Source organism: Podarcis raffonei, chromosome 13 (assembly GCF_027172205.1).
Source record: "Podarcis raffonei isolate rPodRaf1 chromosome 13, rPodRaf1.pri, whole genome shotgun sequence".
In the NCBI taxonomy this organism is placed as follows: Eukaryota; Metazoa; Chordata; class Lepidosauria; order Squamata; family Lacertidae; genus Podarcis; species Podarcis raffonei.
This window is the reverse complement of record NC_070614.1, coordinates 8215229-8232154: the sequence shown is the minus strand read 5'-3', so window position 1 is coordinate 8232154 and position 16926 is coordinate 8215229. Positions and strand designations below refer to the sequence as shown.

Here is a 16926-nt window from a genome sequence, read left to right as displayed (position 1 = left end):
AACAGTTCTGTTATGCTAATGTTTTAATTGTTTTATGACTTGCAGTGATATTATTTTGACTGTTATATGTAAATCACTTCGATAATAAACCCATCAATCCCTTTTGTGTCTTAACAAAAGGACAGGTGTTCTTGCAATGAATCATCTATCTATTAAATCTAATTTGAAGTAGCTCTTTCCAAAATTAATTCTAACTTGGAGTAAGATGCCAGATGACTGCCGTGCAATCTAATCCTGAATATGTCTGTCTTCCAGATATGAGCAAAGAAATGGCTGAAAAACTCTTCAGTGACTGTAAGTTTAAATCCCTCCTATTAGTTATAAGAAATGCAGTAATTCTTTTGAAGACATTTCTAAGCTAGCCATGGTGACCAGGTCTTTGACCAATCCAGCAAAGTATAAATTGGGCTTATTAGGAGACCATAAGGTTGATTCTCTGAAAGACGTGGAGAAGTATTCTCTGTCCCCCTTGGGGATTGGCCTTCTCATACAGTAAGAAGCAGGGCCAGGCTGCTGATTGGCTCCTCCATCAAAGGTGAGTGGATGAGAATCATAAAGATTGGCTCCGCCCTCTCTTTTGTCCTCTTCTTCTGCTTGCAATTGAAATGATTTTACTCAGAAAAATGAATTTTCCTTAGTTCATCTTCCCCGCTAAAGGTTGCATAGCTCAAAAGCCCCTGAACCATTTGTCTACAGTTTGGCAGGGCTATTAAGGCATCTTTCTCAGGTCTGCAATGGTCAAATTGCCCACCAAACACTACAAGATATTAAACTATTCCTTTTTTTATCCATTACAAAATTGTAATGGCTGCTCTTGAAGTAAAACGATTGAAGCTAACCTTCTGAAAATTGATGGGATTTATGGCTTTGGAAGGGACAGCCTTGCCTGCAAATTTCTTCCAATTCTGCCCCAAAATAATAAAAAAAGTTGTAAATTTCTTTTGTGTGTGTGTGAAAACCCATTTTAGAAGTGTGCTGCACAAAAGCCTCTGGCTCTATTTGCCTGTAATTTGGTATGCTTTATTCACAGTGGGGTGGGGCTACCATTGCCTGCAAATTTCATACACTTACGTCAAAAGGGGGAAAGTTATAACCAGTTTTTGATTCCCCAATAATGAATATGAGGAGGTTAAATAAAGTGCACTAAAACTCCCAAGCCAAGTTGAGCAGCCTCTGGATTGATCTGAGCCAAACCAGGCTATTTTACAAAGTCCCAAACTGAGGTTTGAACACAATATTGAGGTTGATGCACTTTCCTACCAGAAACAAACCCTAACGGACATGGCTTGTTTATCTATTTATGTCCAGAAGCGGCCTCTGTTTTCTACATAATAGCAAACTGAAGTTGTATGGTTTGATTAATCAGTGATGAAATTCTAGGCTGAATAGGCAAAATAAAAATGGACAAATGGCTGGCTCTGGATGATGCCCATCCAGGTTCCAAGAATTCAAATGTGAAATTGCTGATCTTCTAACAAAACAAAAAAAAGTGTAAATTGATCCTCCATACCTGAGAACTGGAAAGTAGCCAACGTAACACCAATTTTTAAAAAGGGTTACAGGGGGCATCCTGAAAATTACAAGCCACTTAGCTTGATGTCTGCATGGGAAAACTGGTGGAAAGTACCATTAAAGATAAAATAAGCAAGCATATAGAAGAACAAGCATTGCTGAAGCAGAATCTGCATGACTTCTATAATATAAACCTATTGAGTTATTTGAGAGTGTAAACAAGCATACAGAAAGAGGGATCCAGGTGGAATAGTGCACTTGGACTTTCAAAACGTTTCTGGCAAGGTACTACACCAAAGATTCCTGTGTAAGCTTAGCAGCCATGGAGTAACAGAGTTCCTCTTGTGGATCAGGAACTGGTTAAGTAGCAGGAAGCAAAGAGCAGTAACAAATGGACAAGTTCTCAAAATAGAGGCCTGTAGAAAATGGTGTCTGCTGCTGATTTTATCTTATTTTTGCAGCCATTTTTAAAATTGTTGCAAGCTGCGCCGAGCATTGTGGTTCACAGAGGAATCTAAACACTTCAAATAAGTAAAATTCATTTCTATTAAAGAAAATTATCTTTATTACTACCTGAGAGCCAACCTGCCATATGCACATATCATTTCTGCTTGGGATAAGCACCATGATCTAAGTGTTTGGTTTAATGAGGTACTGAATACATATTTTGACTATGGTAAATTTGCAGAGCCTAACAAGAAAGAGTAGTGAAGTATATAGAATTTTGTGGGCTCACAGTGCCATACAGAATCTGAATTAGGAGCATGTGGCAAAACTGACCCAGGTTTTGAAAGAAGGCCCCAGTAAAGATGGATGTCTTTCTCTCCCAATGATTTTATGATCAGTATACACCTAGACAGATCGGCAGGCGTATTTCATAAACCTCAACATCTACCTTTTTCTTGACATTAACAGTCTGTGGGCTTCGATATAACAGATCAACAGTCTCTCCAAGAGTAACTGGAGGAGTTGAAATCTCGGGGTCTGGAGAGTGGCCATGGCAGGCCAGTCTCATGCGGAATAACATCCATCGTTGTGGTGCAACGCTGATCAGTAACACGTGGCTTGTGTCTGCAGCTCATTGCTTCAAAGAGTAAGTTTTCAACTGGAATAAGAAATGTATGTACTGGTTGAATTATAAAGCTAAGCTCTCTGGTGACATGAGAGATCTCTTGCTGACTTGTTGAGAACATATGAAGCTGCACATCTAGCTTACCTTGCGGAAGGATGTTCCTGGGGAGAGAACAGGTGGGCTCTGGCTGTTGCTTTACCAGTTTCTTTACCAGTTGCTGCTGTTCCCCATTACTGTGACATTTTAGTGTTTTGTTGTGATTGATATTTTAACTTGAGGAACATATCTGTCATCAGTGCACAGGATATTATGTTAAATTAAGCGGGTGGCGCTGTGGTTTAAACCACTGAGCCTCTTGGGCTTGCCAATCAGAAGGTTGGCAGTTCGAATCCCCGCAACAGGGTGAGCTCCTGTTGCTGTCCCAGCTTCTGCCAACCTAGCAGTTCGAAAGCACACCAGTGCAAGTAGATAAATAGCTACCGCTGTGGTGGGAAGTTAAAAAGTGTTTCTGTGTGCTCTGGTTTCCGTCACGGTGTTCCATTGCGCCAGAAGTGGCTCAGTCATGCTGGCCATATGACCCAGAAAGCTGTCTGTGGACAAACGCCGGCTCCCTCAGCCTGAAAGCGAGATGAGCGCCACAACCCCATAGTCACCTTTGACTGGATTTAACCATCCAGGGGTCCTTTATCTTTTACCTTTCCTTATGTTAAACTACCAACTGCCACCTTTAAGCTGGTCTCTGGGCTATGCTGAAAATGCATATACTTGTGCACACTTTTCTTATCTGTCCCCTATTGTGATCCTCAGATGAAGGGTGGTATAGAAATTTAATAAATAACAATTACTGTATTTTTCCGTGTATAAGACTAGGTTTCCCCCCTTTTAAAAATGTCAAAATTTTTGAGGCGGGGGCGTCTTATACACGGATAGTAAAATACACATTTTTTTCTTAAATCAGAGTCCCCCAAAATAGGGGGCGTCTTATACATGGGGGCGTCTTATAGGCAGAAAAATACGGTAACTTTATTGAGTTAACTTGATCGTTTTGTTTGTGAACCACCTTGACATTCTTGAAATGAAAGGCGGTATACAAATTATTTTATTATATAAAATTAATAGCCCAGAGCTGTCTACTTTGAACCAGTAGACAACACTGGGCTACTCATTTTATCTCCAGAAACTGAGGCAGTGGCCTTTTCCAGCACATGATCCTTTTTAGCTAGAGATGCCAGCCACTGAAATTGGGACGTTCTGCATGCTGGGCATGTTTCCTCCCATGAGCTACAGCCCGTCCACAGCATAACAGTAGAACAAGACTTTGTATATAAATCAGAAGGAACAAAAGGGGTATATTATTGCAGTGAACTCATAGGCCCAACCTACAGGTGAAGTTTAGTTGCATGAATCCCAACTCCCTCTTTGTTTTTACCAAAAGCAGCTGCTGCAGGGTTGTAATTTTGATCTAAGCCTACCTTGTTCCTGACACCTACCTGTGATAGCTGGGGAACAAGAATGAATGGAAGTAGGAGCTGCCATTTTCCCCTCCTTACTTGTCTTCCACTCAACACTGCAGTCTCTGCAACTGCTTTTGATTTAAAAACAGCGCTGCCACATTAGGGGAAAATTCAGTACAGTGGTACCTCGGTTTACGAACTTAATCTGTTCTGGAAGTCCGTTCTTAAACTGAAACTGTTCTTAAACTGAGGCGTGCTTTCCCTAATGAGGCCTCCTGCTGCCGGTGCCCTTCCACCGTTCTGCTTCCGTTCGTAGACCGCAGTAAAGTTTGCTAACCAGAACACTACTTCCGGTTTTGCGGAGTTCATATACCGAATAGTTCGTAAACAGGGCTGTTCGTAAACCAAGGTACCACTGTAATTGGGGATCAGCTGATATCTGAAACATGACTCTTACCCAGAGCAGTGATTACTCCAGGCATAGACAAACTCAGCCCTCCAGATGTTTTGGAACTACAATTCCCATCATCCCTGACCACTGGTCCTGCTAGCTAGGGATCATGGGAGTTGTAGTCCCAAAACATATGGAGCGCCAACTTTGCCTATGCCTGCATTGCTCCATGCCAAGGTAACTCAAATTCAAAATATAGGATATAAATTAAGCACATATGCACATTTCTACTTTGTACAACTTCATCTGCTTTCAGTTTTTGGGTGTGGTGAAAGGGGTTGGAGTGGTGGTAGCTGTCAAGAAAGGGGGACTATGGGGACAGCCTAGAGTATGGCCTTACCTAGAAATACCATATTTTTCGCTCTATAAGACGCACCAGACCACAAGACGCTCCTAGTTTTTGGAGGAGGAAAACAAGAAAAAAAATATTCTGAATCTCAGAAGCCAGAACAGCAAGAGGGATCGCTGCGCAGTGAAAGCAGCAATCCCTCTTGCTGTTCTGGCTTCTGGGATAGCTGCGCAGCCTGCACTCGCTCCATAAGACGCACACACAATTCCCCTTACTTTTTAGGAGGGGAAAAGTGAGTCTTATAGAGCAAAAAATACGGTACATGTTGTAGAGATCAAACAGTGGACTCACAATATTGTGGTTTTTTTGTAACACTAATGTGAGTGTAAGTATTGGAAAGGAAGAATCAGTGGGAGAGGGATGCATAACCTTCCCCCCTCCTGAGAATTATCATCTGTAAATAACATCTCCTCCCTCTGCCATTTATACTGCTCTTCTCTAGTTGGGCTCTCAGCTGGGAGATCCGATTTGCCAAGAAGAACCTGGCAGGCATGGGAAAGGTTAAGCAACCTCTCCTCCGGACCACTGATGCTCTTTTAAACATTGTCTCCCAGTTTTTGTATTAGCTCATCACATATTGATTTGGGGACATGTGTACTGACAAGGAGTGCTCAGAATCAGGGAGTCAGATATGAATAATAATAATAATAATAATAATAATAATAATAATAATAATTTATTTATACCCCGCCCATCTGGCTGAGTTTCCCCAGCCACTCTGGGAGGCTCCCAATCAAGTATTAAAAACAGTACAGCGTTAAATATTAAAAACTTCTCTGAACAGGGCTGCCTTAAGATGTCTTCTGAATGTCAGGTAGTTGTTTATCTCTTTGACATCTGATGGGAGGGCGTTCCACAGGGCGGGCGCCACTACCGAGAAGGCCCTCTGCCTGGTTCCCTGTAGCCTCACTTCTCGCAATGAGGGAACCGCCAGAAGGCCCTTGGTGCTGGATCTCAGTGTCCGGGCTGAACGATGGAGGTGGAGACGCTCCTTCAGGTATACAGGACTGAGGTCATTTAGGGCTTTAAAGGTCAGCACCAACACTTTGAATTGTGTTCAGAAACGTACTGGGAGCCAATGCAGATCTCTCAGAACCGGTGTTATGTGGTCCCGGCGGCCACTCCCAGTCACCAGTCTAGCTGCCGCATTCTGGATTAATTGCAGTTTCCGGGTCACCTCCAAAGGTAGCCCCATGTAGAGCGCGTTGCAGTGGTCCAAGCGGGAGATAACCAGAGCATGCACCACTCTGGCAAGACAGTCTGCGGGCAGGTAGGGTCTTAGCCTGCATACCAGGTGGAGCTGGTAGACAGCTGCCCTGGACACTGAGTTAACCTGCGCCTCCATGGACAACTGTGAGTCCAAAATGACTCCCAGGCTGCGCACCTGGTCCTTCAGGGGCTCAGTTACCCCATTCAGGACCAGGGAATAGCAATGGGAGAAGGAGAAATAGCAGCTTGTTCAGCGAAATAACATTCCACCAACCAAAGTGGAGGTCCTTCTCAAATCCTTTCACAGATGGGTCTTCACTAGACGCTGCTCACATACTTCCAAAGCCTTGTGTGACCGTAAGGATTGTAGCTTGTTGCTTTGCTTTTTCTTTAGAAAAGATGAAGACAACAAAGAATCTCAAAATGCCGATTAGTAACATCATAATCAGTTCAACAGGAGCTAGAATACTTCTCTGCTTTCTCTTGGAGTGTAGTCTTTCTGTTGTGTATGAACAAGTTCAGCAATGTTGGGATTCGCTCTAATCTGTTGCTTCTTTTCAGTTCCAGTAACCCACGCTTATGGACTGTTAGCTTTGGAACCTATCTGACACCTTCACTACTTGTACGGCCTGTCAAGACCATTATAGTTCATGAAAAGTACCGTTATCCAGCCCATGAATATGACATTGCTGTCCTGCAGCTGGCTAAACGTGTGGAATTCACAAATGCCGTTCATCGGGTTTGCCTTCCAGATGCAAGTGAGAGGATTCCATATAATATAGATGCTGTTATTACAGGATGGGGAGCAATGAGTGATGATGGTAAGCACATCTGCTTAGAAGAAGACAGTATTTCATATGATAAGATTAAGGGGAGGGGTGCAAAAGTATCTTTCATCAGTGTTAAGATTTAAGGAGAAGAAGACAGGGATTGATTCCTTTTTGCACAGGAGATTATGTTAAATTACCAATGCCATCTTTAAACTGGCCTCTGGGCTACGCTGAAAATGCATATACATGTGCACACTTCCTTATTCCCATCAATTGTACATACAGTTTTTTGAACCTTGTACAGCGAGTGGCCAGGCAGGGAGCAGGAGAGTGACAGCAGATTGCTGAGGGTTGCTGGTTTCTGTGCAGATGAGAAAATGCTGAGTAGGGAAGAAAATGATAATTGTAGAGGGGCAAAAACCCCTCCCCCAAGCTGTCAAACGAGAGAAAAGGAAGATGAAGAGAAGATGAAATAAATCTTCGCCTGAGTGGAAGAAGAAATCATGGAGCCTAGAAGGGAAAGGCTCAACTGCAAAGACACAAATATCTTCCCCCTTAAATCTCTTATATTCATGCAAGTTTAAGCAGCTGTGGCTAATCTTATATGACACACCATATGCCTTGCCTTACCTAGAGCAAAATTATTTGATGCACTGATGAATATTTTCCATTTAGGTGAAACTCCTAATGTTCTTCAAGAAGCAACAGTAAAGCTCATAGACTCCACCACTTGTAATAGAAAAGAAGTGTACAATGGGGCCATAACGCCTGGGATGATATGTGCTGGGTACCTGGAAGGAGGAGTAGATTCCTGTCAGGTATGTCCACTCTCATCTGATAAAATTAATCCCCTGTAAACAAAGGTGACATTCCTGTGGGAAGAATATATTTAAAGGAACATCACTTCCTGGTTTTGAGTACAGGCATACCTCGGGTTGCGAACGCTGTGGGTTGTGCATTTTTGGGTTATGGGCCGCGCTGAATCTGGAAGTACCAGAACGGGTTACTTCCGGGTTTTGGCGCTTGTGCATGTGCAGAAGCACAAAATGAGGTCATGTGCATGTGCGCAAGTGCCGAATTGCATCACGCCCGTGTGCAGACGCAGCGCTTCAGGTTGCGAATGCTTCAGGTTGCAAACGTGCCTCCTGCACGGATCACGTTTGCAACCCAAGGTATGACTGTACAGTGGTACCTCGGGTTAAGTACTTAATTTGTTCCGGAGGTCCGTTCTTAACCTGAAACTGTTCTTAACCTGAAGCACCACTTTAGCTAATGGGGCCTCCTGCTGCTGCCGAGCCACCGGAGCATGATTTCTGTTCTCATCCTGAAGCAAAGTTCTCAACCCGAGGTAATATTTCTGGGTTAGCGGAGTCCGTAACCTGAAGCATATGTAACCTGAAGCGTATGTAACCCGAGGTACCACTGTATTAGAAACCTTCCTCAATGCCCCATATGTACTCTTATTTATTAAAAAATATATTTACAACCTGTCCTTCATTAATACAGATACCAGGGTGGGGTATAGAACACAAAATAAAAGCAATCAATGAAATAAGCAGCAGTAGATGTAAAAACACACCATCAAACAAATAAATCAGCTAAAAACAAAAGAACGGAGGAAAGGCAGGAGTCCTTGCCACAGTGAACTGAGTCTGTGCTTCCATCTCAAGGCTGGATCCGCCATCTGTACTGAGATGGCTTCTCTAGAGAAGCTCTTGCTGGAGAGAACACGCGTGAAACACAGCAGCACTACATTGGCTCCAGTTGCTCCACCTGCACACGCTCAAACTAAGCATTCTTCTTTGTGGTCTCTGCAGTTCCCCATATGGGTTCCTTGTCTGCACACAGCACAGCACACAACTAGAGCTAAAGACTCAACTGTTTTTGGTGCAAAGATCAAACCTAAGAGCAGAGTGGCATACCCAGAAGGGTAAGGCCAGCACCTTCCCACTCATTTATTTTCTGTCTGCCTTAGCAGCAGCCATCTCTGATACTAAAGTCTGTGGACTGAGTCTGGTTTCTCCCCCTCATTCTTCCTTTCGTCTTTTTTTCTCCTTCTCTCTTTCTTTCCTGCCTTTTCCATTTGTGTTTTAACTATTCGAACTCGCGGAATACTTCTTTTCTTGTTCTTACAAACACATCCATATGGGATGAAGCAGGGGCCCTCTCTTTGAATGAATAACCACTATGTGTCAACTAAGAACATACAAATATATCCTACTACTACTCAGTAGTTTCTCTCTCGGGACGCGGGTGGCGCTGTGGGTAAAAGCCTCAGCGCCTAGGGCTTGCCGATCGAAAGGTCGGCGGTTCGAATCCCCGCGGCGGGGTGTGCTCCCATTGCTCGGTCCCAGCGCCTGCCAACCTAGCAGTTCGAAAGCACCCCCGGGTGCAAGTAGATAAATAGGGACCGCTTACTGGCGGGAAGGTAAACGGCGTTTCCTTGTGCTGCGCTGGCTCGCCAGATGCAGCTTTGTCAGGCTGGCCACGTGACCCGGAAGTGTCTCCGGACAGCGCTGGCCCCTGGCCTCTTAAGTGAGATGGGCACACAACCCCAGAGTCTGTCAAGACTGGCCCGTACGGGCAGGGGTACCTTTACCTTTTAGTTTCTCTCTCACTGGCTCTGATCCAGAGATACACACACAAAACCCCGAAAGACCTGCATCTAGCACAGGACACATAGAATTGCTTCTGTTAAAATGCCTGGCTCTTTGATTAAACTGTTTCAAAATTCAAAAACAGCTATCCTGTTGTCTCTGGTTTGGCAGGGGGGGGGAATAACATTTGCAAAATGCATAAACATGGCTAGGGAGGGACAACAGCAAGTACAACACCTGAATGTACTTTTAACATTAACTTAAAATGAATATATTTTAGCTTGATGCTGCCGCTTTAATCTTCTGCTTCTACTGAAAATCAATGTTTTATTAAAACTCCCTTTCCTCCCCCTCTAGGGCGACTCTGGTGGCCCACTGGTGACACCTGACACAAGAAACATGTGGTATCTTGTCGGCATAGTGAGCTGGGGAGACGAGTGTGCTAAGCCAAATAAGCCTGGAGTCTACACACGAGTGACTTACTTTCGGGACTGGATTACCAAATATACTGGGCTCTGATGCAAAATTTGTACGTTTTGCACATCATAGGCAGTATGCAGGTCATACTTGTTTGTAACTTGTGCAAATGTCCTTTACGTGAGATTATCTGCCTTCTTTCCAGAGTTGTTGGCATTGCTCTGGTACGTTAAGAAGTAATGGAGGCAGACTGTTAAACAGTATTTATTTACAGTATTCACACAGGCTTCCCTCACAAAATAAGAGTAACCTTCCCTTGCATAGCTTGAATGATTCCCCCCCACTTTCCTCTGTTTTCTATTCCCCTCTCCCTCTCCCTGTCATGGAAGCTGCATATTAGCAGGAAATATTGTGAGTTCAGAACATTGAATGATTTACTCATTGCCACCAAACAGCTACAATGGCAGTCAGGGCTGGCACCAGAAGTGAACACAAAATGGCGCTCCCCACTAGGGAAGAAGGGGTGAGTGAAGATCTGCATCAGAAACAAGTTTACCCAATGGTTGAAGTGAGAATCCAAGGCCGTTTCAGGGTGGGGAGGGAGGGGAAGGTGCCCGCTCTGACTAATGCCAGGCAGGTGCAGAGCCCAGGAGACTCCAGAGGTCACTCCTGCCATTTCCTCGCTAGGGGTAGGAGGAGACCAGCAGCAGCTCCTGTTTGAAAATAGGCCGCATAGGGGGAAGCTGCCACGGAGGTGGCAGATCTCACCTCCAAGGAGTGTGCTGCTGCGGCCTTCTCTGCCGGTGCATTCCTTGAGAGGATGAATCTGCTGCTCCTGTGAATCCTGCTGCCAGAGGTTACCTCATCTTGCCTCATGGGTGCATGGCTGTCAACTTACAGATTTGAAAATAAGGGACCAGCAGCCAAGAAAATAAGGGATCAGCAGCCAAAATAAGGGATTTTCCGGGCACAGGTATGTTCAACTTCTGAGCCCCTCTGAGCCAAAGGCAGAAAGCCCAGCCAGCAGCCAAATGAAGCCTCGTCAATAAGGGACAGCGGCGGGGCATGGCGCTGGGATAAGGGACTGTCCCGCCAAATAAGGGACACTTGACAGCTATGCATGGATGGCTGCCCCTAACAGCATTCAATAAACACACAAGACGTAACCGGCTATATGTTTGAATAAATAAAGTATACCATTCATTGTATTAAATTGTAGATTTCAACAGAAGTAGCTCATAAAGTTCAGCGGGAAAAAGGAGAAGACCCAGTGGATCAGTTCATTCTCTAATCAGTTCATGCATGAGGTCCATATATGTGTAAGTGTCTATTCCACCTGTCTGTTCATAGAGTCCAACAATCCACATGAAAGGTTGTTACAGTTCCACAGAATCCTTTCACAGAGTCTTAAGACAAGGATTTCCAGAATATTAGCCTTGTTTCGCCGTCCTGGGCTTCATCAGGATTACGAAATTGTATTTATCTGCATTATCTAGAGTTTGTACTACTGATGAAGCCCAGGATGGCGAAACAAGGCTAATATTCTGGAAATCCTTGAATAGTACAATGAATAGTTTACTTTATTTATTCAAACGTACAGCCAGTTACGTCTTGTGTGTTTATTGAGTATGTTTCATGTAACCAGAGGTTTGTTGTTGTTTTGTTCCTGACAGCAGTCATAGATAAGGTGGACAGATTGAAGTGAACTGCATAGGACATTCTCTCTAGAGGTGGGGCATAGCGAGTTTCAGAGAATGGGAAGCAGCAGTCTCACTGCAAGGCATTCAGATGAGGCCATTGCCCTGAATTTTATCATGTAGAATCATTGCTATATTCCCCTTTGCCTTACATCCAGAAACATGCTAGTAGTACCTTTTCCTGCATTACTGTATCAGGAACATTATAGCAGACCTGCTAGACACTTTCAACCAGCAGCAAAAGTAAACTACACATTTTTTCAGAATTCCTATACAGTGGTACAGTGGAACCTCGGGTTGCGAATGTGATCCATGCGGGAGGCACGTTCGCAAGCCGATGCATTCGCAGCCTGAAGCGCTGCATCTGCGCGTGATGTGACTCGGTGCTTCTGCGCATGCGTGTGACATCATTTTGCACTTCTGTGCATGTGCTGAAACTCGGAAGTAACCTGTTCCGGTACTTCCAGGTTCGGCACGGTCTGCAACCTGAAAACATGCAGCGTTCGTAACCCAAGGTATGACTGTACCTTGGTTTACAAACGTAATCTGTTCCGGAAGTCCGTTCTTAAACCAAAGCGCTCTTAAACCAAGGCGTGCTTCCCCATAGCAGTGGAGGACTCAATTTACAAATGCAACACACTCAACATGTTCTGCTTCCAAGGCAAAGTTCACAAACCAAAACACCTGCTTTCGGGTTTGCAGCGTTCTTAATCCAAGTTGTTCATAAACTACTAAGCTGTTCTTAAACCAAGGTACCACTGTATTGCCTTGCTGGCACTCTAGCACAGTGATGTATGTAGGTGCCATGCATTTTGTAACTTTGTAAAATTTCACACGTGCTCTGTTTTTGTCAGCCTATCTTCATCACATACACACAATCTGATGATGGGGCGGAGAGCTTGTTAAGTTGAACAAATCTTTTAATTGCACAACCTGAATTTGCCAAAATAGTGCTAGTCTGAAAGCACCCTTAGAGTGATGATAGATGTAATATATCATCAAGCTTCCTTTTGGCTTCACAGCTGAAATTAAAGTTATACATGCTAGCGAATCAAATGCCACCTAAGGCATCAGTCTTGTCCACCTTAAAAAACAAACAAACTGCTCCATGTATGCTAATTTGTTCTTCTTGAACAAAATTAGTGAAATTAGTGAAACAGCTGTCCAAGGAATATTAAGGGGTGGGGTGGGGGAGAGTTTCTTGGCAACAGCATGGATTCCAGCCTATAAACTTTCAGGACTGGGCTGAGCATACTTACAAAACTACCGTATTTTTCGCTCTATAACACGCACCTGACCATAACACGCACATCGTTTTTAGAGGAGGAAAACAAGGGAAAAAACATTCTGAATGAAACAGTGGATGTATCATTTTTGTGCTTTATGCTGTGGCCACAGACATGTGATCTGATGGTGAATTTGGGGTGACCCAATGCAAAAATCCTGAGAATTCCTGTGGATCCATGCTTTGTAACCACGTTTTTGCACCATTGCAGCCCCAGGCAACAGTGGGTGCGTGATTTTTTTGGTGCAGGCTTTAGCCATGGACATGCTATGTGATCTGATGGTGAATTTGTGGTGACCCAATGCAAAGATCCTGAGAATCCCTGTAGATCCATGCTTTGTAACCACATTTTTGCACCATTGCAGCCCCAGGCAACAGTGGGTGCGTTATTTTTTTGGTGCAGGCTGTAGCCATGGACATGCTATGTGATCTGATGGTGAATTTGGGGTGACCCAATGCAAAGATCCTGAGAATCCCTGTAGATCCATGCTTTGTAACCACATTTTTGCACCATTGCAGCCCCAGGCAACAGTGGGTGCGTGATTTTTTTGTTGCAGGCTGTAGCCATGGACATGCTATGTGATCTGATGGTGAATTTGGGGTGACCCAATGCAAAGATCCTGAGGATCCATGTGGATCTATGCTTTGTAACCACATTTTAAGTGGGGAGCGAAGGAAAAACAAAGAAGGGACATGAGAGGGGTGTGCAGAGAAGCAGCTGGCTAAGAATGCAGGAGAGGGATTTAACGGGAGGGAGGAAAGAAAGGCAAAAGTTTCCCCCCACCCAAGCCAGCCATCTCTCTCTCTCTCTCTCCCCTCCCCCCCTCTCTCTCCCTCCCTCCCCCCTCTCTCTCCCTCCCCCCCTCTCCCCCAGCAGCACCGGAGCACAGAGAGGAATTAGAAGGATCGACACTCTGCTTTCCCCTCTGCTTGCCTGGAGGGGAGGGGCTTTCCCTGCTCTTTGTTCTGTTTCAGCAAACACAGCAACGAAACAGAGGAGGGTGGGCAGTAAGACCCTGAGGCAGAATGCAGGAAAGCAGCCGCTTCCTCTTTTCAGGTTTCCCTTCTCCGTGAAGCACAATTTGATTTTTGCCTGATTTTTCGGCTCCAGGGACCACACATTCGCTCAATAACACGCACAGACATTTCCCCTTCCTTTTTAGGAGAAAAAATCTGCGTGTTATAGAGGGGAAAATACGGTACCTTCCTAGTCTAAAAACATTTACGTTTGTCTTCACTCAAAAAACATCCAAGGATCAAAAGTTTATGCAAAACTAGAAAAAGTCACTTACTTGAGTGATAATAATAATAATAATAATAATAATAATAATAATAATAATAATTTATTATTTGTACCCTGCCCATCTGGCTGGGTTTCCCCAGCCACTCTGGGCGGCTTCCATAGAAACCAAAGATACAGTAAAATATCACAGATTAAAAACTTCCCTGAACAGGGCTGCCTTAAGATGTCTTCTGAATGTCAGGTAGTAAATGCAAAAGACAGTGCCTGGAGCTATGGATATTGTTACTTTCTCCTAAATTGAGGTGTGGATAAATAATTCATTTTCAGTTAAGATGTAAGAGGAGTCAACTATGTTGTACGCAGAGCAGGCCCACTGGAAATAATGAACACGACTAAGCTTGGCCCTTTAATTTCAGTGGGCCTACTTTGAGTAAAACTTAAATCGCTATTCCCCTGAATGATTTAAGGGCAACTGGTTTTAATATTTCCAGAGATGGAGAATTGGTCATTGTATGCTCCTGCCTTTCCAATAGACCTTGGTGTAACCTGAAATGTGCATAACACCAAAAAACAGAGTCTCATGGAACACACACTCTCCGAAGGTGGACTCTCCTTCATTGGAGATACTTAAGCAGAGGACGGATGGCCACCTGACGGGGTGCTTTAGTTGAGATTCTTGCATTGAAAGGGGTTGGACTAGATGATACCTTGGGGTCCCTTCCACCTCTACAATTCAGTGATTCTATATGTATGTCTGCTATCTCCTCCAACACTTCAGCTTTTCAATTCTTACCGGATGCAGACACGGATGGCTATGTTTCTAGCCAATTTTTTCTCCTCCACACCTGCCTTGTTTTCCAACTACCTTTCACGCTATTTTGTAACACTTTGGTTGGCATAATAAAAGTATTGTCCCAATACGATTTTTGGAATTTAATTTATCCTTGAATTTCATTTTAGCAGCTCACTGGTTACTTCTTTTTCAATGTCATGGGCGTTAGCATGGTGGGTAAATAAATAAAAATACTTAACTAATGACCAATTGCATTGCAGATAACTTGGTTCTACCCCCCCCCCAATAAATCCAGGCTATGCCCATGCTCAGTGTCCTATATTTGAAAAGCAGGAAAACTGCATGTTGGTGCTAATGATTCAAGAACATTGAGAAAAGAAATAAAGGAACTCCGAAGAAGGCTCTTCTTTACCTTTTAAGATTAAATAATGGAAGAAACTTATCACAACATACTTTTGTTGGGTCGCCTTTCTACATTTCAATCTCTAAATCACCCATTAAATCATTTTCTTATACACACTTAAGTATATCAGTAGCTTTTTTACTTGTCTGCAGATGCCAATCAAGTAAGAAACAACAAAGACAGACTTCCATTTCAGATTGTGGTTTTGTGGCTGCAAGGAGGAAAGCACAGAGAACTCTTTCACTGAGTTCACATGGGGGTGGGGGCAAAATTCTGTTCAGGGTGATATAGTGTCCATCTTTACACAAGTCCACCTTTGCTACTAGGGACGCGGGTGGCGCTGTGGGTAAAAGCCTCAGCGCCTAGGGCTTGCCGATCGAAAGGTCGGCGGTTCGAATCCCCGCTGCGTGGTGCGTTCCCGCTGCTCGGTCCCAGCGCCTGCCCACCTAGCAGTTCGAAAGCACCCCCGGGTGCAAGTAGATAAATAGGGACCGCTTACTGGCGGGAAGGTAAACGCCGTTTCCGTGTGCTGCGCTGGCTCACCAGATGCAGCTTTGTCACGCTGGCCACGTGACCCGGAAGTGTCTCCGGACAGCGCTGGCCCCCGGCCTCTTGAGTGAGATGGGCGCACAACCCCAGAGTCTGTCAAGACTGGCCCGTACGGGCAGGGGTACCTTTACCTTTACCTTTGCTACTGCAGGTGAACAGATTCCTACATGCTTCTTGAGAAGGTCGCAAGAAAAAGGTGTGGTTACAGAGGATTTAAATGGAGATTCTAACAAACCCTACAGCTGCAACACTAATTCCTGAATGCCTCTACTGTATTGTCAAATCCATGACTTCCTTTCACTCAGTTCTACTTTGTCTGGTAACACTTGATGGGTTGCAGAAGCCAAAACTTTCACCACATAATTATAATATAATTTCAGACACATTTCATATTGTTGGTGGTGAGGTTTTCTTTTTCAAAAAATTAATTAAGACTGTTGTGGATTATAGGCACAGCGAAATGTTACATGTTCTAATGCAGTGTTTTTTTAGCTTTTAAACTTTGATATTTCTATTCTGATTTTTCAATTTGTTATATATACATGTGTGTGTGTGTACACACATATGTACACGTACACACACACACACACACACACACACACACGTATCCTAGCCAATTAAGAATGTAACCAGACTTTTAAGATTGGATAAAGGGTTATTGTTTCACTTGTGTAAGGTATTTGCCTTTACCCATCTTAGACTGACATTCTTCAGCTATAGAATATTCTAAGGCTGTCTTCTTATCAATAGGACATTCTCCCAATGCCTTGAATGAGTTTTAGATGCAAATATGCTAGATGAACTTCAGAACATTTATAGCCCACATCTCTGATTAGGACTACAAGTAGGGAGTAACTGACTTGTCTCCAGAAGAATCACTGGTACATGCTAAGGAATATAATAAGAAACTTAAGAGGAAGCATGCTGTTCCTGAAATATGTTTCAGTAGCTGTAATGAAACAAAAGACGAAAACCAATCACTTGGTGATAACAATTTTTCATTGGTTTCATATCTGTTGTGAAGTTGAATCACAGCAGTGATGGCCAAACCTGGCCCTCCAGCTGTTTTGGGACTACAATTCCCATCATCCCTGATCACTGGTCGTTAGCTAGGGGTGATGGGAG

General features: G+C 43.9%; 1 protein-coding gene across 1 annotated transcript; it reads left to right on the top strand.

Moving 5' to 3' along the window:
• The first annotated feature begins 255 nt into the window (after positions 1-255).
• LOC128400748 (transmembrane protease serine 11C-like) lies at positions 256-10569 on the top strand. The gene is made up of 5 exons (XM_053363203.1): positions 256-294; positions 2428-2605; positions 6609-6868; positions 7493-7635; positions 9772-10569. Exons 1-5 carry the CDS (start codon positions 258-260, stop codon positions 9931-9933), a joined length of 780 nt encoding a protein of 259 aa, XP_053219178.1. The 5' UTR covers positions 256-257; the 3' UTR covers positions 9934-10569.
• The last annotated feature ends 6357 nt before the right edge of the window (positions 10570-16926 follow it).

Excerpts from the sequence above, each read along its gene's own strand:
- LOC128400748 (XM_053363203.1), top strand. The coding sequence starts at position 258 with ATGAGCAAAGAAATGGCTGAAAAACTCTTCAGTGACT. Across the intron at positions 295-2,427 it reads TGAAAAACTCTTCAGTGACT|TCTGTGGGCTTCGATATAAC; the intron begins GTAAGTTTAAAT and ends TGACATTAACAG. Across the intron at positions 2,606-6,608 it reads GCAGCTCATTGCTTCAAAGA|TTCCAGTAACCCACGCTTAT; the intron begins GTAAGTTTTCAA and ends GCTTCTTTTCAG.